The sequence below is a fragment of the Sparus aurata genome, chromosome 19, assembly GCF_900880675.1.
Source record: "Sparus aurata chromosome 19, fSpaAur1.1, whole genome shotgun sequence".
Lineage (NCBI taxonomy): Eukaryota > Metazoa > Chordata > Actinopteri > Spariformes > Sparidae > Sparus > Sparus aurata.
In genome coordinates this window covers 27336351-27361899 of record NC_044205.1, presented here as the reverse complement: position 1 = coordinate 27361899, position 25549 = coordinate 27336351, and the positions used below count along the sequence as shown (strand labels likewise).

The 25549-nt window shown below is 41.3% G+C and overlaps 1 protein-coding gene across 1 annotated transcript in view; it reads right to left on the bottom strand.

Moving 5' to 3' along the window:
• The window catches only part of LOC115569873 (NACHT, LRR and PYD domains-containing protein 14-like), a 55170-nt gene extending 31326 nt beyond the window's left edge, over window positions 1-23844 (bottom strand). The window contains exons 1-23 of the mRNA XM_030398071.1: window positions 23729-23844; window positions 21449-21655; window positions 18822-18974; window positions 17945-18058; window positions 17512-17625; window positions 17097-17210; window positions 16654-16767; window positions 16221-16334; window positions 15806-15919; window positions 15363-15476; window positions 14940-15053; window positions 14507-14620; window positions 14074-14187; window positions 13659-13772; window positions 13216-13329; window positions 12793-12906; window positions 12117-12334; window positions 8895-10701; window positions 7218-7391; window positions 6604-6774; window positions 5974-6147; window positions 5347-5517; window positions 1886-2059 (exon numbers count right to left, since the gene is read on the bottom strand). Coding sequence (XP_030253931.1) covers window positions 1886-2059; window positions 5347-5517; window positions 5974-6147; window positions 6604-6774; window positions 7218-7391; window positions 8895-10701; window positions 12117-12334; window positions 12793-12906; window positions 13216-13329; window positions 13659-13772; window positions 14074-14187; window positions 14507-14620; window positions 14940-15053; window positions 15363-15476; window positions 15806-15919; window positions 16221-16334; window positions 16654-16767; window positions 17097-17210; window positions 17512-17625; window positions 17945-18058; window positions 18822-18974; window positions 21449-21489 — 4565 coding nt within the window. The 5' untranslated portion in view covers window positions 21490-21655; window positions 23729-23844. The remainder of the gene's footprint in view (window positions 1-1885; window positions 2060-5346; window positions 5518-5973; window positions 6148-6603; window positions 6775-7217; window positions 7392-8894; window positions 10702-12116; window positions 12335-12792; window positions 12907-13215; window positions 13330-13658; window positions 13773-14073; window positions 14188-14506; window positions 14621-14939; window positions 15054-15362; window positions 15477-15805; window positions 15920-16220; window positions 16335-16653; window positions 16768-17096; window positions 17211-17511; window positions 17626-17944; window positions 18059-18821; window positions 18975-21448; window positions 21656-23728) is intronic.
• Between the last annotated feature and the right edge of the window lie 1705 nt (window positions 23845-25549).

The window sequence follows — 25549 nt, the reverse complement described above, 5'->3', positions numbered from 1 at the left end:
TAACAGCATCCATATGATTATAAACTGTCCGCGGATTTTGGATTAACGGGAGAACACCTGGGGAAACACCGACGTCATCAACATGACGTGTACCGTCACGCCTCTTTAGGAGCCGCAGCGCCGACTTTCTGTGTGGATTACAGACCTGAAGGCGGAGATTGCTTCGCTCTGTCGGAATCACCATCGGCGGAAAATTGCCGAACCACAGCTCCGGAGATAATGCGGAGACGCTGTTTAAAAACGGCTACAGACAGCATTACTGCGGCTGCTGCACCGATCCGCCTGTCAATCTCCCGTTCCATCCCTCCCTCACTCGTGAACAAGACCCCAAGATACTTAAACTCCTCCACTTGAGGCAGGAACTCTCCCCCAACCCAGAGGGAGCAAGCCACCTTTTTCCGGTCGAGAACCATGGCCTTGGATTTGGAGGTGCTGATTCTCATCCCAGCCGCTTCACACTCGGCCTCGAAGTATTCCTTCCACCGCCCGACGATGTCCCCAGTCGAGGTCAACAGCCCCCCACCTCCACTGTAAACAGTGTTGGTGGAGGACTGCTTCCCCCTCCAGAGGTGCCGGATGGTTTGCCAGAATTTCTTCGAGGCCGACCGGTAGTCCTCCTCCATGGCCTCCCCGAACTTTTCCCAGGCCCGAGTTTTTGCTGCCGTGACAGCCCGTGCTGCCGCACGCTTGGCCTGCCGGTACCCGTCAGCTGCCTCAGGAGTCCCCTGCGCCAACTAGGCTCGATAGGACTCCTTCTTCAGCTTGACAGCAACCCTTACTTCCGGGGTCCACCACCGGGTTCGGGGATTGCCGCCACGACAGGCACCGGAGACCTTACGGCCACAGCTCCGGACAGCTGCGTCAACAATGGAAGTGGAGAACATGGTCCATTCAGACTCAATGTCCCCAGCCTCCCTCAGGATCTGGTAAAAGCTCTCCCGGAGGTGGGAGTTAAAGATCTCCCTGACAGAAGGTTCCGCCAGATGTTCCCAGCAGACCCTCACAATACGTTTGGGTCTGCCAGGTCTATCCAGCTTCCTCCCCTGCCAGCGGATCTGACTCACTACCAGGTGGTGATCAGTTGACAGCTCAGCCCCTCTCTTCACCCCAGTGTCCAAGACATACGGCCGGAGGTCAGATGACACGACCACAAAGTCGATCATAGACCTCCGGCCTAGGGTGTTCTGGTGCCACGTGCACATATGGACACCCTTATGCTTGAACATGGTGTTTGTTATGGACAAACTGTGACTAGCACAGAAGTCCAATAACAAAACACCACTCGGGTTCAGATCAGGGAGGCCGTTCCTCCCAATCACACCCCTCCAGGTAACACTGTCACTGCCCACGTGGGCGTTGAAGTCCTCCAGTAGAACGATGGAGTCCCCGGTTGGAGCACTCTCCAGTACCCCTCCCAGGGACTACAAGAAGGCCGGGTACTCGGCACTGCTGTTCGGCCCATAAGCCGAGACAACAGTGAGAGTCCTATCCCCGACCCGAAGGTAAACTCCAAAACATGGCGGCTGAGCTGAGGAGCTATAAGCAAGCCCACACCAGCTCGCCGACTCTCACCGCGACAAAAGACATCTACTGTGTTTATTTATTTTCTGGAAAAGTGGAGTCAGAAAATCAAATAATCTTCAGTTTAAACTATTCAGTCAGTATAAGCATCATATAGCTTCATAAATCTATCATTATCATTTATTAAAAAAACTTGACATCCAGTGTAGATGTTTGTTGTTATATGAAGGTTTTAAATGTGCAGCTCCACATTAAGATACTCAGTGAGGATCAGTATAATATCAGCCTGATGTCTGCAGTTTAGTGTCACCACAACTTTCACATCATCTTAATCTGAGTACAGAAGTAAAACATGTTGTCTGACCTCAGAGTCTCCAGTCTGCAGTCTGGACTCTGCAGAAAATCACACAGATGATTCACGTCTGAATCCTTCAGCTTGTTTCCACTCAGCTCCAGCTCTCTCAGATGGGAGGGGTTGGACTTCAGAGCTGAGGCCAGAGAAGCACAGCTGATCTCTGACAAACTGCAGGTCATCAATCTGAATAAAGAATAAATTATGTAAGTTTAGAAGACAATGTTCCTGCTTGAAATCATTCAGTGATTAATAATCTGTTCAAAAAGAAAATGAGAAAATGGAAACTCCAAACATCTGAACCCAACAGGACGCAGGTTAAAACCTCTAAAATACAAAAGGTGACAAAGAGCTCTCATCTCTCTATAAAAGCAAGGAATCTCTGTCTGTCTGTCTGTGTGTGTGTGTGTGTGTGTGTGTGTGTGTGTGTGTGTGTGTGTGCCTCAAATATCTCTGCAGATCAGGATCAGACTGACCTGAGACTTTCAACATGGCTGCTGCGTGTTTCAAGGGTGTGCGACTTCGCATTTGTTTGGACTGCAATGATACCGTTAATAAATTATTTCATAAATGCTTTACAAATTCCGCTAGCATTGCTAACCATAGCCACGACAGTCACGTGCGCACCAGAGCCAATCACTGCAGAGCCCACCGCCACCCCCCACCTTAAGAAACAAGCAGATTTATACCTGCAGCGGCGCGAGCTGGACCGGGATTTTGCCGGCGGTTCGGTCCCGTTCTGTTTGTTGCATCTAAACTGACTGTTGTGTATTAATGAGACTAAAAGAATCCGGACCGAGTCTGTTCGGGTCTGAGGAGATCTGGAGATGTGCGGACAACAAAGTGGAATCGGAATCTGTGGATGTTCGTGTGTAGCTAGCTGCTAGCCGCTAGCCCTCACAGCCCACCTCCCGAGGCGACGGACCGGACGCATCGGCACGTCCAAAACCGGACTTAGGGTAAATAATGTCCGCCACGCTTTTTCGAGAATATGGCTGTCACTTTTGCTTTGTGTCTGGTGCAGGAAGAAACGGTAAAAACGGGCTTTTGTCACGAAAGTGTCCAAGCAGCAAGTTTGGTTGTTGAGGAACAGGAAGTTGTGGGAGGGACGTAGGCGGATGAATGACAGGCAACGACGGTCGGACAGCGATATTGAGAGTTGAGAGATTTGTGACATTTAGCGTGTTTGGAGTGTGTAGTTAGTGTGTTATGTAGTGCTGAATGAGCATTGCCTGCATTTAAATGTAAATAGTTATATATAACTTTGTAAATGTTTTTAATTTATGCACATATTTAGCAAACAACTATTTATATTTGCATTATAAGTAATAAAAAATGGTTTGTTAAACATATTTGTGGTTTTCACAGTAAAAAATCTAACTTTTTTTACTCTGATTTTATATTTTTTTGTGATTTTAGGTCCATTGTGTTAACACAGTATGTCAAAATAAGAAAATAACTTTACAGTCACACATGTGAAGTTGTGATGAAAAGAATGACATCAAGTAAATAGTTTTTAAGGTGATATATAATGGCAAAATCAAAAATAGCCAAAAACGGTCAATTATACCCTGGAATATCAGATTGCACAACAAACCTAAATATCCCTGACGTCCCACCTTCAAACACAGCCTCATTTGGCCATCCATGAAAAAGCTACTTAACCTCCCACTTTTCTTCAGGAATATATTTTTCTTACAGGCACTGCACTAGTTAATATTAATGACAACGTGCTGCTGCTTCAATAAAGACGTCGTGACTCCACCTCTTAAACTCTGCAGCTCCACCAGTGGCTCCATCTATACAAACTCATGTTGTGAAGCCAAACTAATAAAAACTCACTAAAACTGATTTTAGATCCAATTCAAGATCACAAAGTTTCCAAAGCCGCAAATATGTCAGGTTTAGGGGTGTCACGATTCTCCAAATCCTCGATTCGATTGCATTTTCGATTCTAAGGTCACGGTTCGATTCGATTGTCAATTTTTACATTTATTATTTTAAGCACAGGTTGCTATGCCATTTTAGACTAGACTTTTATGCAATATAATATCTGACCTTTGTTCACAATGTACCACACTACATTGTCAAATTTAAAACATTTATTAACAACTTCAGTGAAAGAGGAGCCGGTTTAAGTTCTGTCGATGGGTCTCCTGCATCTGTTGCCATTGTTGTAACACAGCTGTAGCCCCGCCCCCCTTCAGGAAGAGGGTGGTGCTTCAGGTATGTGTGGGCGAGCAAGTGTGAGGGAGGGTGAGTAAGTGCAGCAGTGAATTAATGGGGGATTATTTCCCGACCAGCTTAACAGGTCCACGGTCCGGGAGCCGAACAGGAATGGTGTAACACCATGCTGTCGTTTGGCTGACTGTAGCTAATAGCTGCTGGCTTAGCTAGTAGCTAAGTTAGAGGTGGTTGACTCGCAGCACTTCAACACGTGTGTGTTTTTGTCCACTTGGCAAGTCGACCGGATGTGACGTGGGGGCGTGGCAGCATCGACGATCCCATTTTTTAATTCAGAGTTCGAGATTGTGACTTAATTTCGGTTGATTTCGGTTTAAAATCTAAATCGTGACACCCTTAATCAGGATGTATTCTGAGGAAATGGGAAGAAAAGTTAATCCATAAAATCAAAGTCTCTTCAGTTTGAACTTATGTGAGTATCATATAGTTTTATAAAACTGATGGAAAAAGAAAATAATGAATATTTGTTGTTGCCTGTTCGTTGAAACAGAGATAACTTATTCATTAATTGTGTTTCTATATTTTATTATCACTTTCTTAAAAAACATGATGTGGAATAAACGATGACGATCAAGAGTTGAAGAGGATTACAGTGAATTATCCAGTGTAGATTTTTCTCTTTGTATTTTCTTTTTTTGGGTGGAAAAGTGGAGTCAGAAAATAAAATAATCAAATCATTCCGTCAGTTTAAGCATCATAGAGCTTCATAAATCTATGATCCCTCACAAGCACAGCTGATCTCTGACGGACTGCAATTAATCAATCTGAATGAAGAATAAATGATGTAGATAAAAATCCATTTATATTCCGATCAACGTTCAGTTGTTTAATGTGGAGTTCAACATCACTGTATCCTAATTAATTAACATCATCCTAAAATGATTGAGGGACTTTGTTATTTTGTTATTGTGGATCATCATATTGTAATGTCAGCCTTCTACATGTCTAAATGTCACCACATTCATGTCACCACATTCATGTCAACACAGATGATCAACATGCTGCTGAACTCTGCACCCTCTTTAACACCTGTCCCAACACTACAGTGTCCATAACAACATGAATCATATTAGAGTACAGACTGAATTCTACTGACAGACTAAAAAAAGAGTTGTTGTGTTTTTTGTTCAGACAAACACAGAAAAAAAAAGTAAAGGATGTTTAAAGTTCTGTTATGGATTGAAATCAGGAATATAAACACTGCACAAGAACAAAATACATGAACTGACCTCAGAGTCTCCAGTCTACAGTTTAGACTCTTTAGTCCTGCACCCAGATTCCCTCCTGAATCCTTCAGCTCGTTGTGACTCAGGTTCAGCTCTCTCAGATGGGAGGGGTTGGACTTCAGAGCTGAGGCCAGAGAAGCACAGCTGATCTCTGACAAACTGCAGCTCTCCAATCTGAATAAAGAATAAATGATGTAGATATAGATCAATTTATTTTCCAATCAATATTCATTTGTTCAATGTTCAGTCCAACATTACTGTGTCCTGATCAATTAGCTTCATCCTAAAATGATTGAGGGACTTTGTTATTTTGTTATTGTGGATCATCATATTGTAATGTCAGCCTTCTACACACATAATCTAAATGTCACCACATTCATGTCAACACAGATGATCAACATGCTGCTGAACTCTGCACCCTCTTTAACACCTGTCCCAACACTACAGTGTCCATAACAACATGAATCATATTAGAGTACAGACTGAATTCTACTGACAGACTAAAAAAAGAGTTGTTGTGTTTTTTGTTCAGACAAACACAGAAAAAAAAAGTAAAGGATGTTTAAAGTTCTGTTATGGATTGAAATCAGGAATATAAACACTGCACAAGAACAAAATACATGAACTGACCTCAGAGTCTCCAGTCTACAGTCTGGACTCTTCAGAAAATCACACAGATGATTCACATCTGAATCCTTCAGGTTGTTGTGACTCAGGTCCAGCTCTCTCAGATGGGAGGGGTTGGACTTCAGAGCTGAGGCCAGAGAAGCACAGCTGATCTCTGACAAACTGCAGCTCTCCAATCTGAATAAAGAATAAATGATGTAGATATAGATCAATTTATTTTCCAATCAATATTAGTTTGTTCAATGTTCAGTCCAACATTACTGTGTCCTGATCAATTAGCTTCATCCTAAAATGATTGAGTGACTTTGTTATTGTGTTATTGTGGATCATCATATTGTAATGTCAGCCTTCTACAAACATAATCTAAATGTCTCCACATTCATGTCAACACAGATGATCAACATGCTGCTGAACTCTGCACCCTCTTTAACACCTGTCCCAACACTACAGTGTCCATAACAACATGACTCCAATTAGAGTACAGACTGAATTCTACTGACAGACTAAAAAAGAGCTGTTGTGAGTTGTGTTCAGACAAACACAGAAAAAAAGAGTAAAGGATGTTTAAAAGTTCTGTTACGGATTGAAATCAGGAATATAAACACTGCACAAGAGCAAAATACATGAACTGACCTCAAGATCTCCAGTCTACAGTTTAGACTCTTTAGTCCTGCACCCAGATTCCCTCCTGAATCCTTCAGCTCGTTGTGACTCAGGTTCAGCTCTCTCAGATGGGAGGGGTTGGACTTCAGAGCTGAGGCCAGAGAAGCACAGCTGATCTCTGACAAACTGCAGCTCTCCAATCTGAATAAGGAATAAATGATGGAGATATAGATAAATTTATTTTCCAGTCAATGTTCATTTGTTCAATGTTCAGTTCAACATTTCTGTGTCCTGATCAATTAGCTTCATCCTAAAATGATTGAGTGACTTTGTTATTGTGTTATTGTGGATCATCATATTGTAATGTCAGCCTTCTACACACATAATCTAAATGTCACCACATTCATGTCAACACAGATGATCAACATGCTGCTGAACTCTACACCCTCTTTAACACCTGTCCCAACACTACAGTGTCCATAACAACATGAATCCAATTAGAGCACAGACTGAATTCTACTGACAGACTGAGTTTTGTTCAGACAAACACAGACAACAAGAAAAGTAAAGGATGTTTAAAAGTTCTGTTACGGATTGAAATCAGGAATATAAACACTGCACGATAGAAAAACACAAGAACTGACCTCAAGATCTCCAGTCTACAGTTTGGACTCTTCAGTCCTGCACACAGCAGATTCCCTCCTGAATCCTTCAGCTCGTTCTTACTCAGGTCCAGCTCTCTCAGATGGGAGGGGTTGGACTTCAGAGCTGAGGCCACGACTTCACAGTCAGTCTCTGAGAGTCCACAACCAGAAAGTCTGTGATGACAGAGAAAATAAAACTGAAGATCAAATAAAATCTGACACTTTATCTACAAAACAGACACAAACACATTTGGCTGTAGCTCAGCTGGTCAGTTGTTCAGTCTGAGCTGGTCAGTCATTGATCACAAGGTTTGTGGTTTGAAACTTGAGCTCCTCCTGTCCACATGTCAAAGTGCTCTTGAGCAAACTAATGATCCCTCAATGGCAGCTTTAGACCAAAGTGTCTCCCACACAAGGTGATGTGATTTGTGTCTGTTAAACTTTATTTGAACGTGATGTCCACTGAGTGCTACAATCACTGGAGGTTGTAACAGCACTTGTATGTATTTGATCCTGCCTGTCCTCCTCACTCACACCACCAACTTACATGCGTGTGTGTGTGTGTGTGTGTGTGTGTGTGTGTGTGTCTGTATATAATAAGAACAATAAACAGACACATTATAGAAACAAAGTGTAGAAACTCAATCCACTGTAAAAATAAGTAGAGCTGCCCCCAAATAGTCGACCAAGCACTGGTCGACCAAAAACTCATTAGCCAACCAAAATTTAATTGGTCGATTGGTCGCAGGAAAAAAAACAAAAAACATTTGGAGCCGTGTCGTGTCAAAATTAAGTCAAAATCTATGTGACTGGCTACTGGCCTGTGTATAAAAGGCTGGAGGGGTTTTAATTTGAAGGGCCAGATACAGGAAGTCGTGACAGTCACTTACTGTCAGTGTTTATTTTTTAACATGGCAGGTCTCTTCGACATCGCGGTTAGACAGTTAACAATTAATAGCCAACCATGTCGGGAAGGACGTCTAAAATATGGGATCATTTTGAAAAGGAGAAGGTTGACCCCAAGAAGGTGACATGCAAACTTTGCAAGAAAAACTTCGCCTATCACTCCTCCACCTTAAACATGTAAGTAGCCTAGCTACCTGCCCATGGCGGCCCGAACGTTTGGAAGCAGAGATAAATACATTTTATTATTGTTATATGCACTAGTGTTAGACTATTTTCTGACACATTAAGAATTAGAATGTGAAACAATTTGCTGGTGTCATTAACAGGCGGCAGACTTGTAGCACGCGGCTGTGTCATAATTTTATGTTAAATAATTTCTGTCCCTGAGGCTAGTATACTTGGGGGAAAAAAATGAATATATATATATATATGCGTCGATTAGTCGACTAATCGCTCTAAATGACGACCACTGGTCGACCAAGAAAATCCTTGGTCGGGGGCAGCCCTAAAAATAAGACTGTTGTGATAAAATGACTGTAAAACTTTTTAATCTTCCATCACTTGAAGAGTGAGAAGATGATAGAAGATGTTTTTTCTTTTAGATATTTATAGTTAAAAACACAAAATCAGATTTAACTTGTCTGAGTTTTATAGAGCTGAACTTTCAGATTGTGCATGTGTGTAACGTGTGGATCTTTAATACTGATGACGTCAGCTCAACATTGTTTTATAATGTAATAAACACACAATGATAATCACATCTGGACTCACAGAGCCTTCCTGCAGTTCCTCACAGCTGGAATCAGTCTCTGTCGTCCCTCTGGAGATGCGTCGTACTTCTTCAGGTCCAACTCATCCAGAACCTCCTCTGACATCTGCAGCATGTAGGCCAGAGCTGAGCAGTGGATCATAGAGAGTTTCTTCTTTGATCTGTTCTCTGACTTCAGGAACTCTTGGATCTCCTGATGGACTGAGTGGTCGTTCATCTCCATCAGACAGTGGAAGATGTTGATGCTTCTGTCAGGAGAGATATTAGTCTTTCTTCTCTTCTTCAGGTTGTTGATGGCTCTCTGGATGATTTCTGGACTGTTGTCTGTCTGACCCAGCAGACCTCCTATGAGTCTCTGGTTGGACTCCAGAGAGAGGCCATGAAGGAAGCGAACAAACAGGTCCAGGTGGCCATTTTTACTTTCAAGGGATTTCGTCATTACTCCCTTTAGGAAGTCATCCAGTGTTGAATCAACAGTTTTCTTTCTCAGAAAAGTCTTCAGGACCTCTGTGTTCCTGTTGGTGTAACAGTGGAACATGTAGACTGCAGCCAGAAACTCCTGAACGCTCAGATGAACAAAGCAGTAGACTGTTTTCTGGAAGATCACACTCTCTCTTCTGAAGATCTCTGTACAAACTCCTGAGTACACCGAGGCCTCTGTGACATTAAGACCACAGCGCTCCAGGTCTTCTTGGTAGAACATGATGTTTCCTGTCTCCAGATGTTCAAATGCCAGCCTACCCAGCTTCAGAAGAACTTCCCTGTCAGCCTCCGTCAGCTCCTGTGGACTCGTCTCACGTCCCTCATCGTACTTCTGCTTCTTCCTCTTTGTCTGAACCAGCAGGAAGTGTGAGTACATGTCAGTCAGGGTCTTGGGCAGCTCTCCTCTCTGGTCTGTAGTCAACATGTGGTCCAGAACTGTAGCAGTGATCCAGCAGAAGACTGGGATCAGACACATGATGTGGAGGCTCCTGGAGGTCTTGATGTGTGAGATGATTCTGCTGGACAGATCTTCATCACTGAACCTCCTCCTGAAGTACTCCTCCTTCTGGACGTCAGTGAAGCCTCGTACTTCTGTTACCCTGTCCACACATGAAGGAGGGATCTGATTGGCCGCTGCAGGTCTGGAAGTGATCCAGACGAGAGCCGAGGGAAGCAGCTTCCCCTGGATGAGGTTTGTCAGCAGCACGCTGACTGATGACTTCTGTGTGACATCAGACACGACCTCATGGTTGTTGAAATCCAGTGAAAGTCTGCTTTCATCCAGGCCGTCAAAGATGAAGAGAAGTTTACAGACAGCGAGCTTCTCTGCTGTCACCATCTGTAATGTTGGATGGAAAACATGGAGCAGCCTGAGAAGACTGTACTGCTCATCTCTGATCAGGTTCAGCTCCCTGAACGACAGCAGAACCAGCAGACTGACATCTTGGTTTTCGGAGCCCTCTGCCCAGTCCAGAGTGAACTTCTGCACCGAGAAGGTTTTTCCAACTCCAGCGACGCCGTTGGTCAGAACGACTCTGATGCATCTCTGTTGGTCAGGTGAGGCTTTAAAGATGTCGCAGCACCTGATTGGAGTGTCATGGAGGGTCTCCATCTTGGAAGCTGTCTCTATCTGTCTCACCTCATGTTGGGTATTAACCTCTTCACTCTGTCCCTCTGTGATGTAGAGCTCAGTGTAGATCCTGTTGAGGAGGGTTCCACTTCCTGTTTCATCACTTCCTGTTTCATCACTTCCTTCAGTCACACGTTCACATCTCCTGCTCAGACTGATCTTATGTTCATCTAACACCTCCTGCAGACCAGCATTCACTAAAAAAGGGAGAAAAGTGTGAGACAAAACAAAACACAACAACAATCTGCACATTATTTTCACTTTTCCCAGGACCAAGATAAGAATATATAAAGCAGTAAAGTTGCCGCTGTATGTGAACTGGCCTCCTACAGGAGGGCTGTAACAGTAGAGCATCCCATTTATTATTAGTCAAATAAACTTGATAGCTTTTAGAAATGGTGCTCAACCACTGAGATGGAGGCATTGGCACTAATGGCTCCAGGACTTGTTGAGGTTTCTGTCAGCTTGTCTGCAGATCCTGTGGTTGTTTTTACACATTACAATCAGAATCAGAATCAGAAATCCTTTAATGTCCCGCAGACGGGGAAATGTGTTTGTCACAGCAGCGACAGAATATTACAAAAACAGAAACATATTACAAGAACAGAAGCAAAAATAAGCAATAAAATGAAAAAGGGAAGAAATAAATACATATATACATATTTACATGATATAGTGCAAAATTAACAGCAGTTTTTTGTAACGTAAGTTTTAAATACAGATAATAAATATGGGTTTAAAGGAAATTGACCATATAGTGCAAAAACAGAAGTGACCTTTGTGCAGACATACTGCACAGTGCAGATCACCAGGTGAGGTCTGTAGGCTACTGGGAGCTGCTGGTTGTACAGTCTGACAGCAGCAGGGAGGAAGGACCTGCGATACCTCTCCTTCACACACTGAGGGTGTATCAGTCTGTTGCTGAAGGAGCTGCTCAGTGCTGTGATAGTTATATGGGACTCCTGCATCAGCAGCGATGACAGCTTGTTCATCATCCTGCTCTCTCCCACCACCTGCACTGAGTCAAGCTTTACTGTTGTTGCTTCTTCTGTTTGTGTTATTGGTGCAGTTGTCCAGTTTTTTGGGGGACTTTTTTCTGTTAGGTTTAGTTCTAGTTGGTTTGACTTTAAGGGCAGAAACAAGATCCTACGGCCCGTTGTGGTTGTTCTGGCGTCTCTTCGCCTTTGTTGATTTTGTGGGCCGATCGACCCTCTGTCATTTGTTGCTGGTGTTGATTTATGATCACATTTATAATGTTTTTAATGCAACTACTTGACTGTTTTGGTAATTTTAGACCTCTTTTGAAAAGAGCCTCTCTGGTGTTGGTAACACACGTGTGTTCTGTAAGTTAGCAAACCCAAGTTCTCCCAGACTCCACGATGGTGGAACGAGCTCCAGACTGAGATCAGGAGAGCAGGAACTGTGCACTTCTTCAGCCTGAACACTTACTAGAAGGCATTCGGTTTATTTGCTGAAGCTGATGTTCCTGCTTGATTCTTGTGATTTGGGGGTTTGTGTCCACGTGGTTGAATGCACTGACTGTAAGTCTTTAAATAAACAGAATGACATTTAGCAGGTGACATTTTTAATTGGTAGAGATGTAGAGTCTTACATTGAACACTGCTGCTCTGACCGGCTGGTCTTGTTCTGGATCTTTTTCCACACTGGGGACAGGAGGAGTCCCCTGATGAAGCAGACTGGTCCCAGTATGAGGTGATGCACTGCCTGCAGAACCAGTGTCCACAGCTGGTAGAGACTGGATCCTTCAGGACGTCCTGACACAAAGCACAGCTGCAGAGCTGCTCCTCCACACAAACATGACTCCTCTTCCTGTCAACACATTTCTTGGTGACTACAATGATTTGTTGAGTGTTGATACAAGGTACAAAACTAACAATACTTTCTTAAAGTGTAAATTCTCTAATGGAAGTTCTCATTTCGTTTGCTGCAGAAATTAAATGAGATCCATTTCACTTTGAAACATGTTCTGCAACAACATGTTTTTATTAATATCACATGAATCTTTGATAAATTCTCTGAAGACAAAGTCATATAGGAAGCTCTAAATACACAAACTGCTGCTGCTGTTGATAATTAGCAGGTTTAAAAGTTTGTTTCAGTTCTCTTCAGAGGAAGACGACACGGATGACTTCTTTATGTCACAAGTTTTACAAGTTTTAATGTTAGTAAATTCATTTTAGTAGAAAACTTTTAATAGATTAACATAAAATTACTGTCGGCAGAAGCAGCTGAAAATGAATCATATATGTTAGTAGCAGTTCTCTTACTGTGTGTCTGAGGGTCCATTACTGAAGTATAAAGGAAGCTCTTTGGACGGGTCACTCCTCATAGACAGACAGCTGGATACTGGAGACTCTGCTCTCTGTCTGTAGAACTGAACTCTGCAACAACATGTTTTTATTAATATCTCATGAATCTTTGATAACTTATCTAAAGACAAAGTCATTTAGGAAGCTCTAAATACACAAACTGCTGCTGCTGTTGATAATTAGGAGGTTTAAAAGTTTGTTTCAGTTCTCTTAGTTTAGATTACATCTTTTAGGTGACTGACAGCTCAGAGGAAGATTGTGACTGATTTATTTTGTGTCAAAAAATGTACTAAACAAAAACATTTTAATAGATTAACAGACAATAAACATTGGCAGAAGCAGCTGAAAATGAGTCATATATATTAGTAGCAGTTCTCTTACTGTGTGTGTGAGGGTCCATTACTGAAGTTGAAAGGAAGATCTTTGGACCGGTCACTCCTCATAGACAGACAGCTGGATACTGGAGACTCTGTTCTCTGTCCATAGAACTGAACTCTGCAACAACATGTTTTTATTTATATCATGAATCTTTGATAAATTCTCTGATGACAGCCAACTAGGGTGCCTCCAGGACAAAATGTTAGCAGTTACCATTTCTGCAAAATACAAATACGTCCAGATTTGTACATGTAATAGGCTACATACCATACTGACATCTTATAGATCGTGTCATATCACAATATGATGACAATATTATTCTGGTCATTGGGTTGAGGAAGCTTGAAATGCATTTTAGTAAAAATGTAATACATAAACACAAAATCAACATCTGTAAAAGTAACTGAACATGAGTCACATGAATAAGTTAGTAGCAGTTCTCTTACTGTGTGTCTGAGGGTCCATTACTGAAGTTGAAAGGAAGATCTCTGGACCAGTCACTCCTCATAGACAGACAGCTGGATACTGGAGACTCTGCTCTCTGTCTGTTGAACTGAACTCTGCAACAACATGTTTTTATTAATATCACATGAATCTTTGATAAATTCTCTGAAGACAAAGTCATTTAGGAAGCTCTAAATACACAAACTGCTGCTGCTGTTGATAATTAGCAGGTTTAAAAGTTTGTTTCAGTTCTCATCAGAGGAAGACGACACGGATGACTTCTTTGTGTCACAAGTTTTACAAGTTTTAATGTTAGTAAATTCATTTTAGTAGAAAACTTTTAATAGATTACCACAAAATTACTGTCGGCAGAAGCAGCTGAAAATGAATCATATATGTTAGTAGCAGTTCTCTTACTGTGTGTCTGAGGGTCCATTACTGAAGTATAAAGGAAGCTCTTTGGACCGGTCACTCCTCATAGACAGACAGCTGGATACTGGAGACTCTGTTCTCTGTCTGTAGAACTGAACTCTGCAACAACATGTTTTTATTAATATCTCATGAATCTTTGATAACTTATCTAAAGACAAAGTCATTTAGGAAGCTCTAAATACACAAACTGCTGCTGCTGTTGATAATTAGGAGGTTTAAAAGTTTGTATCAGTTCTCTTAGTTTAGTTTACATCTCTAAGGTGACTGACAGCTGACAGATACTCAGAGGAAGATTGTAACTGATTTATTTTGTGTCAAAAAATGTACTAAACAAAAACATTTTAATAGATTAACAGACAATAAACATTGGCAGAAGCAGCTGAAAATGAGTCATATATATTAGTAGCAGTTCTCTTACTGTGTGTCTGAGGGTCCATTACTGAAGTATAAAGGAAGCTCTTTGGACCGGTCACTCCTCATAGACAGACAGCTGGATACTGGAGACTCTGTTCTCTGTCTGTAGAACTGAACTCTGCAACAACATGTTTTTATTAATATCTCATGAATCTTTGATAACTTATCTAAAGACAAAGTCATTTAGGAAGCTCTAAATACACAAACTGCTGCTGCTGTTGATAATTAGGAGGTTTAAAAGTTTGTATCAGTTCTCTTAGTTTAGTTTACATCTCTAAGGTGACTGACAGCTGACAGATACTCAGAGGAAGATTGTAACTGATTTATTTTGTGTCAAAAAATGTACTAAACAAAAACATTTTAATAGATTAACAGACAATAAACATTGGCAGAAGCAGCTGAAAATGAGTCATATATATTAGTAGCAGTTCTCTTACTGTGTGTCTGAGGGTCCATTACTGAAGAATAAAGGAAGATCTCTGGACCGGTCACTCCTCATAGACAGACAGCTGGATACTGGAGACTCTGCTCTCTGTCTGTAGAACTGAACTCTGCAACAACATGTTTTTATCAATATCTCATGAATCTTTGATAACTTATCTAAAGACAAAGTCATTTAGGAAGCTCTAAATACACAAACTGCTGCTGCTGTTGATAATTAGGAGGTTTAAAAGTTTGTTTCAGTTCTCTTAGTTTAGATTACATCTTTTAGGTGACTGACAGCTCAGAGGAAGATTGTGACTGATTTATTTTGTGTCAAAAAATGTACTAAACAAAAACATTTTAATAGATTAACAGACAATAAACATTGGCAGAAGCAGCTGAAAATGAGTCATATATATTAGTAGCAGTTCTCTTACTGTGTGTGTGAGGGTCCATTACTGAAGTTGAAAGGAAGATCTTTGGACCGGTCACTCCTCATAGACAGACAGCTGGATACTGGAGACTCTGTTCTCTGTCCATAGAACTGGACTCTGCAACAACATGTTTTTATTTATATCATGAATCTTTGATAAATTCTCTGATGACAGCCAACTAGGGTGCCTCCAGGACAAAATGTTAGCAGTTACCATTTCTGCAAAATACAAATACGTCCAGATTTGTACATGTAACAGGCTACATACCATACTGACATCTTATAGATCGTGTCATATCACAATATGATGACAATATTATTCTGGTCATTGGGTTGAGGAAGCTTGAAATGCATTTTAGTAAAAATGTAATACATAAACACAAAATCAACATCTGTAAAAGTAACTGAACATGAGTCACATGGATAAGTTAGTAGCAGTTCTCTTACTGTGTGTCTGAGGGTCCATTACTGAAGTTGAAAGGAAGATCTCTGGACCAGTCACTCCTCATAGACAGACAGCTGGATACTGGAGACTCTGCTCTCTGTCTGTTGAACTGAACTCTGCAACAACATGTTTTTATTAATATCACATGAATCTTTGATAAATTCTCTGAAGACAAAGTCATTTAGGAAGCTCTAAATACACAAACTGCTGCTGCTGTTGATAATTAGCAGGTTTAAAAGTTTGTTTCAGTTCTCTTCAGAAGAAGACGACACGGATGACTTCTTTGTGTCACAAGTTTTACAAGTTTTAATGTTAGTAAATTCATTTTAGTAGAAAACTTTTAATAGATTACCACAAAATTACTGTCGGCAGAAGCAGCTGAAAATGACTCAAATATATTAGTAGCAGTTCTCTTACTGTGTGTCTGAGGGTCCATTACTGAAGTTGAAAGGAAGACCTCTGGACCGGTCACTCCTCATAGACAGACAGCTGGATACTGGAGACTCTGCTCTCTGTCTGTAGAACTGAACTCTGCAACAACATGTTTTTATTAATATCACATGAATCTCTGATAAATTCTCTGATGACAAAGTCATTTAGGAAGCTCTAAATACACAAACTGCTGCTGCTGATGATAATTAGGAGGTTTAAAAATTTGTTTCAGTTCTCTTAGTTTAGTTTACATCTCTAAGGTGACTGAAAGCTGACAGATACTCAGAGGAAGATTGTAACTGATTTATTTTGTGTCAAAAAATGTACTAAACAAAAACATTTTAATAGATTAACAGACAATAAACATTGGCAGAAGCAGCTGAAAATGACTCAAATATATTAGTAGCAGTTCTCTTACTGTGTGTCTGAGGGTCCATTACTGAAGCCAAGAGGATGATCTTTGGACCGGTCACTCCTCATAGACAGACAGCTGGATACTGGAGACTCTGCTGTCTGTCTGTAGAACTGAACTCTGCAACAACATGTTTTTATTTATATCATGAATCTTTGATAAATTCTCTGATGACAGCCAACTAGGGTGCCTCCAGGACAAAATGTTAGCAGTTACCATTTCTGCAAAATACAAATACGTCCAGATTTGTACATGTAACAGGCTACATACCATACTGACATCTTATAGATCGTGTCATATCACAATATGATGACAATATTATTCTGGTCATTGGGTTGAGGAAGCTTGAAATGCATTTTAGTAAAAATGTAATACATAAACACAAAATCAACATCTGTAAAAGTAACTGAACATGAGTCACATGGATAAGTTAGTAGCAGTTCTCTTACTGTGTGTCTGAGGGTCCATTACTGAAGAATAAAGGAAGATCTCTGGACGGGTCACTCCTCATAGACAGACAGCTGGATACTGGAGACTCTGCTCTCTGTCTGTTGAACTGAACTCTGCAACAACATGTTTTTATTAATATCACATGAATCTTTGATAAATTCTCTGAAGACAAAGTCATTTAGGAAGCTCTAAATACACAAACTGCTGCTGCTGTTGATAATTAGCAGGTTTAAAAGTTTGTTTCAGTTCTCTTCAGAAGAAGACGACACGGATGACTTCTTTGTGTCACAAGTTTTACAAGTTTTAATGTTAGTAAATTCATTTTAGTAGAAAACTTTTAATAGATTACCACAAAATTACTGTCGGCAGAAGCAGCTAAAAATGAGTCATATATATTAGTAGCAGTTCTCTTACTGTGTGTCTGAGGGTCCATTACTGAAGTTGAAAGGAAGACCTCTGGACCGGTCACTCCTCATAGACAGACAGCTGGATACTGGAGACTCTGCTCTCTGTCTGTAGAACTGAACTCTGCAACAACATGTTTTTATTAATATCACATGAATCTCTGATAAATTCTCTGATGACAAAGTCATTTAGGAAGCTCTAAATACACAAACTGCTGCTGCTGATGATAATTAGGAGGTTTAAAAATTTGTTTCAGTTCTCTTAGTTTAGTTTACATCTCTAAGGTGACTGAAAGCTGACAGATACTCAGAGGAAGATTGTAACTGATTTATTTTGTGTCAAAAAATGTACTAAACAAAAACATTTTAATAGATTAACAGACAATAAACATTGGCAGAAGCAGCTGAAAATGACTCAAATATATTAGTAGCAGTTCTCTTACTGTGTGTCTGAGGGTCCATTACTGAAGCCAAGAGGATGATCTTTGGACTGGTCACTCCTCATAGACAGACAGCTGGATACTGGAGACTCTGCTGTCTGTCTGTAGAACTGAACTCTGCAACAACATGTTTTTATTTATATCATGAATCTTTGATAAATTCTCTGATGACAGCCAACTAGGGTGCCTCCAGGACAAAATGTTAGCAGTTACCATTTCTGCAAAATACAAATACGTCCAGATTTGTACATGTAACAGGCTACATACCATACTGACATCTTATAGATCGTGTCATATCACAATATGATGACAATATTATTCTGGTCATTGGGTTGAGGAAGCTTGAAATGCATTTTAGTAAAAATGTAATACATAAACACAAAATCAACATCTGTAAAAGTAACTGAACATGAGTCACATGGATAAGTTAGTAGCAGTTCTCTTACTGTGTGTCTGAGGGTCCATTACTGAAGAATAAAGGAAGATCTCTGGACCGGTCACTCCTCATAGACAGACAGCTGGATACTGGAGACTCTGCTCTCTGTCTGTTGAACTGAACTCTGCAACAACATGTTTTTATTAATATCTCATGAATCTTTGATAAATTCTCTGAAGACAAAGTCATTTAGGAAGCTCTAAATACACAAACTGCTGCTGCTGTTGATAATTAGGAGGTTTAAAAGTTTGTTTCAGTTCTCTTAGTTTAGTTTACAGCTGTTAGGTGACTGACAGCTGTCAGACACTGAGAGGAAGAATGTAACTGATTTATTTTTGTGTCAAAAAATGTACTAAACAAATACATTTAGATAGATTAACAGACAATAAACATTGGCAGAAGCAGCTGAAAATGAATCATATATATTAGTAGCAGTTCTCTTACTGTGTGTCTGAGGGTCCATTACTGAAGACAGGAGGAGGATCTTTGGACCGGTCACTCCTCATAGACAGACAGCTGGATACTGGAGACTCTGCTCTGTCCTCCTCTTCCTCCACACAAAGTCTCCTGGAGGCCATCTTCTGGACTTCAGTCAGTCTGAGAGGTAAAACAGTTACACTGACTGTGAGCTCAAAACACGAGAATGAGGAAAAGAGTTTGTTCAACAGTGGGGTTGGGCCGATGAATGATGTCATCATCCATCACAGATGGCTGACAGCCATGGACTACTAATCTCTGACCATCGTAACACTGTGATTCAAAAGGTTTCCCCACCAGAGAGCACAATTAAGAGGCGTGTCCCCTCAGAGTTGTTGTTGTTTGTGGGGAGAGGATGAGAAAAGAAGTATGTTTCTGCTCAGTGCACTAACATCACGTCTCCATGTCCCGTTTATTGTTTTCTTATTAAACCAGCTCAGTTAGACGAACCCAAGACACGAACACAGGACGCTTTAAACCTGGCACAGGGATGTATGACGGTGGTGACAGGAGACAGTTTCCTCGTCTTTTTACAGGAAAAATGCACACTGGATGATTGGAGAGGACATCGGGGTATTTTCTCATGATCTTAGGATAGTGTGTAAATTATTGACCACACCTGAAATATTTAACTGCTGTTAATGTGCAGACGCAGGTTCAGATATCTGCCAGCAGGTGGCACTGTCCACATCTGATGGCTTATTATTATTTCAGGGCATTTAAAGACACTAAACAGTTTTCACAGTCTGGATTATTGTTTAAAGGCACCTGAGTATTTTAGACTAACTGGTTCTTGACAGGGCTGAAAAACTTAACATACATTAGAGGGTGTAGTTAATTTTCACTTTTCAAAATACACATGACTTGAAAAGCAGAAAAGTCATAGTTGGAAAAAACACAACAAAGATGAACAAATGAAGGTTCATAAATAAAAAAAATAAAAAAACGTATATTAAACTCATATATGATAAGATTAAGACAGTAAATCTGACATCTAGACCAGAACATTTAGGCTGTCTGTGCACATTTAGTAAAGATATATTTGAGGATGTTTATTAAATGTTAAGATTTAGACCATATTTCACCAGAATTTGGCTTTCAAATGAGAAATCTGTCACATTGTGAAGGATAAAAGGTAACTTTATGGCACAAAATAAAGATGTATAAAGAAACTCACTGCACCTGTGCACCTCGTACCTCAAACCTTCGCTTGTTGCCTTTTTCTCTACAACTACGGTGTCCGAGTGTCGTTGTTTACTAGGAGTGTAACGATACACGTATCGAAGCCGAAATCGCGACACTCAGATCCACGAGCCTGTCTCGCGCTGTGAGAAGGCAGAATCGCGACACAACTTCCAGTCCAGTTCAGCACTATGAGCTGTAACACCACATTAACACCGCAGCGGTCGTTCACCAATTCTCCGCCGTTGTTCGTTCACACAGAGCGAAACACCACCGTACCGCTGCGTAATTCAAACAGAGAGCCGGCGCTGCGGCTCCTAAAGAGACGTGACGGTACACGTCATGATGACGTGTGTGTGTTTTCAAGGGGTTTCCCCGGTGTCTCCCCTGTCAATCAAAACCGACTGTCTTCCGGGGTAAAGTTCACTGAAGTCTCGGTCCGGAGGGCTGACCGTCGCGGAGATTTTTTTTCATCAGAAACACTCGGTGAGGTAAAGTTTTTTTGCCGGTGACAGACGCTGTTTATCAGGCAGAAATGTGACGAGGAGTCTGTAGGACGGGCGGGAGGAAGGAGGCTTCTCCACGTACAGCTGTGGTATTTTCAACTTGTTGCCAAAGACAGTTACAGTTGCTAGGTTACCTTAGTTTGGTTCTGTAACGTTGTTTTGTAGGGACATTTGTCTGTATTAAGTTGAGTGAGGGATCTGTGCAGTTAACAGACCATCAGATAGACACGCCCTCCACAATACTGCACCTCTGGTACTATCAGACAAGTATCATATACAGAAGTTATTGAAATGTTACAGAAATAAAATGTTTAATTTAGAAAGAAAAAAAATATCGAGGTTTGAATCGAACCGTGGGTCAAAAATCGTGATACAAACCGAATCATGAGTTTGGTGTATCGTTACAGCCCTATTGTTTACAGTGTTTGCGCATGCGCTTTACAGTAGTAAGCGCAATTGCGTTGTTTGACATTAATGTATAAAACTACTCGCGTTACGGTGTCCGGGAAAGGTCTTGTTGGCTGCACACAGCCACTCATCAATGTAACGTCTCAGCAGAACGAGTTACACAATTTATTTGTGTTTTGTGACACATTCATGTTGTAACCGCATCTTCAATCAACGTTGAAATAACGGCTGCTGGTCAGTGGCTCAAAGTTTCTGCTATCGATTAGTCAGACTGGCTACGGTGGCTAGGCTAACGTTAGCCATGTTAGCTAAAGCTAGCTTTTGTTAACTTTGAGCAGTTCATAGGCAGAAATGTAGCAATATTACTTTACCATCATGTCACAAGCACTCCACGTGTCCTGACTGTCTACACACACACACACACACACACACCAACAACACAACATACAACAGAAAGTCCCACATTGTGTTATTTCTCCAGCAGGGGGCGGTACTCACCCGGCAGCTTCCTCTGCAGGCTGAGGCCGCTGGAGGTTCATGTCGGAGCTGCGGTGGGAAACAGCGGCCGCTACAGTGGTGAGCTAATACACAGCTGCTGCCTTCCAACCACACTGAGGGGTCAAGCTGCCTCCAGTTCAGAACAATCATCCATCATGTTTCACTGTAGACATCGTCACATACAAACTCAGCAGACATAAGTTGGCCCTGTTCAAGAGTAACACAACACAGAGAGAACAGGAAGTGAGACACAACCTGTCTCTGGATCAAATCCATCAAACTGTTGACTTTATTCCAACATGTCTTTCCTCTACAGTCCTCAGGGAGAGAACGACTTCAAGACTTTGACAGTAAAATAATAAAAATGTTGGATTAACACTCACTCACGTTCAGTGTCCCGCTCCGTCTGCTGTCGACACAAAATGGAGTCTGAGTTCACCTTTAGTTTCACTTTGAGAGTTCCCTCCCTGTTCTCATGCATCTGGATCACAGTGGCTCTCATTCATCAAACGAACGTACGGCAGAAAAACGTGCGTACGACCATTTCCACGCAAACTTCGGCATTTATCAATTTGGACGTGAGCGGGAGCTACGATCAAATCTCACGTCAGGTCTGAGATCGTGTACGCAAATCTGAGTCTGTGGATTTGCGGTGGCTGAGTCTGAAAATAACAAACCTCAGCTGTCATTAAGCATAAGCAGTCACATATTTAGATCAGATCAAAACGGATTCTTAAAACGAATACAACAAAAACATTTGTTTAGAAAGCCCACGTTTTTACTGATAGTCTACCACTTTTTTGTAATATAAAATATGATAGGCTAAATAGCCTAACATGACAACTAATTAACGGAATACCTAATAACCTGCTACAGAGCAGGAACGCAGACACAGTGCGCACACACGCACACGGGTCACAGTGGAGCTGTTCGGGCTGCTGAAGGGCAGGTGGCTCTGTCCCGGACCAGCAGGGGGAACGCTGCTGTACACCCGGAGAAAGTGTGTGATATTATTTTGGTCTGTCAAGTTTTGCACAACATCGCATTAGTGGCCAGCACAGCCTCCACTGGGGGCTACACGGAGGAGACAGGACCTCATTCATCACCTTTAAAACGTAAAGTATACCTTCAACTCTTGCAAATGCTCTGCAGTATTTAATCAGTCATGTGAAGTATTGGTGGAATTGGCTAAAGGCATAATAAACACAGAAAATGGACAACATTTACTCATTTTAACACTTTATTAAGGCTTTTTTAGAGTTTCATTAATTTCTTTTAATGTGTTATTTGTTGCCTCATGTGCGCCGACAACTGAGGCCAATAAACTGCATATTTCTGTTTGTCTGTCCAGGACCTCTGCTGTGATGATGTTTGGTCTGGACGCAGCTCCGGGGCCAGAGGGCACGCGCTCTGGGGAGGAGACCTGGCCGACATGATGCTGGTGTCTGGCTCTGAAACATTTAGAAATACAATAAAAATGTATACCCATGTAACATGTGTAAGCCTGATTATTTGTAAGAAATGTGAACAGTCAGAGTTTGATAGATTTTACAATGCAGGCAAAAGGGGGTTGTTAGTCACCATTCTGCTCTGACGCGAGTGCGTCTGCGTCACCTCAGCCGGAGTCCGTTCCTCTGGCAACGCTGTTGACTGCCTCCGTTATTCTCTTCCATACAGCGTTTTTATGACCTCCTTTAATTCCATTTTCCGACTGCCAAAAAGCACATCTTTGTTTTGCTCCACCTCGGATGTCAGGATGCCGATCTCCATCTCAGAACAGTTTATTTTCTTGCCAGTGTTTCTTCTCTCCATGTTTGACGTCAGTGGGCGAGGCCTCCGAACCAGGAATATTTAAGGGCGTAACATGTTAATGACGATCGAATTCAGCCGCAGCATTTATCAAGACCCGCTCATTCATAAGCTCAGATTGGTCAGATACGAATGTTTCATAAATCACACGTGTGTCCTGTCGTACGACCAATTCTGCGCTCAGATCTGCGCCCGTTTTCACGCAAGATTGATAAATGAGGGCCAGTGTGTCTCCTCCCTCATCAGTTATTTATCTCTGTTGTGTGTGTGTGTGTGTGTGTGTGTGTGTGTGTGTGTGTGTGGTGTCTTTGTGTTTGTAGGTGGATTGATGCAACAGTTTTTATTACAGGTATATCTGAATTAATAACATTTCCTGGTAAAAGAAAATGACTCCTGTACTAAGTTTAAACACATCTGTGATCTCAGTTTAGACTGCAGGGAGATCAGATGGGCAGTGAACGCCTCACTCACCTCCTCTGATAGAAGTCCACAGAAAGCTCAGGACCACCAGGTACACAGAACACCTGACCACAGACATCCTCTTCTTACATCTCCTCTGTGATTCTGTAGTTCACTGGAAAGAAAATAACTTTACAGCAGGAGTTTGACGTCAAAGTCGAAGCTGCCAACTGGTCTGACTGTTTTAAAGTTCCATGTCTGTTCATCCTGAAACAATTAGTCAAGTATGTGAGCAACTTTTAGGTGCGTCATCAAACTCTATTTAGTTTCCTACGGAAGCCCTGAGCGGTCATGTGTCTAACATATTATTTCCTCTGGTTTCCTGTGATAACAAGCTCAATTTTATTTTTATTTTCTCAAGATAAAGAGTTATTTATGTCAGTACCATCAAATAACCAGATAATTCTCTTGAGATCTTGAGAAAACGAGATAAATTATCGTCATTATCACAAGAAAATAAAAAGTTGTTGCCTCTTATTCCTGAAGGCTTCATGTCTATTTGATCAGCAGCGGCCTGCCAGCATGAATACACGGCATCTTTACAAGTGTAGCGACTGATTTAAGATGAAAATGTGAAACTAAAGAGTGTCAATTATTAATGGAAACAAATCATAAAAAGTTCTCTTTGTCTGCTTTGTTTCTGTAACTGTATAATGCAGAATAAACTTCATAATGAAGCAGAATTGCATAATTAAAAAAAAAAGAAATGCAGGATTAAATACATTTGTGGAAATTATTAGAAAAAAATACAAGTAAATAAATAAATACATGAAAAAATGTAGGAATGAATCAATAAAATGAAAAAGTAAGAGAAAGTAAATAAATGGTTGAATTAATAAAATATGGACTATATTGGTGACCAGAGTGCACAACTGATGTTAGACTGATTTCAGTCAGCTGTAAACACTACACAGCTGGTCCCACTTTATATTCTGAACCTGCAGTGACACTGGTCTTATGAACAAAGTCTGTTGGCTGACAAGAAATCGCGGCTTTGAACCAAAAGTGACTGAATGTTTGCGTTGATGTCTTCCACCCTCTGGAACATCTCCCAGTAAGAACTCACCTGCTTTGAGAGCACTTTGTCCTTAAATGTGTTCAGGCAGTAAAATGCTTCCAGGCCAGTCCAACCTACATACAAATATAAACAGTGAACATGTAAATCTAGAGGGGACGTCCAATGTCAGCTACTTGGACAATAAACCAATCAACAAATGACTCTTCAGGAGATCATCAAACTGAAATGTGCTCCTACAAGCTCCAGTGAAATAACATGTTCAAACTGAAGGTGTGTAGAAGCTTCAGGTTTCAAAGGGTTCAAGAATGAACACAGTTTCTTACTAGAACTACGTGGAGCAGCCAAGAACACACGACAGGGACCAAACAGACCAGAACTTCTGACTGACAATCTAATGGGACGAGGTTCTCAGTGAGAGAGAGACAGATTCAGAATCAACTCTATATATTGGCATTAGTGTTATTATTATGATGGTTGTTGTTGTTGTTGTTGTCCATCAAAACCCATCAGACACAGATTCACCTCCCAACACTGAAACTCACCAACACATCACACATTCATATTCAGATGAAAGAGAGATGAAAGAGAGCAGAATATAGAGAATCTTTGTTCACACTTTCTGCCAGCAGAGGGAGCTGCAGACCGTCAGGAGTTCATCAGTCTGTCTGCAAACTGACCCTGAAACCTGTCACACCTGAGTTCATCAACAGCTTCCTCAATCGTCTCATTTCAGTTTTAGTACAATTTAAAGTTTCCAACATTTACAGACAAACAGCTGACACCCTGCTCGTATGTTCGTGTCAGAGTCAGCGTTT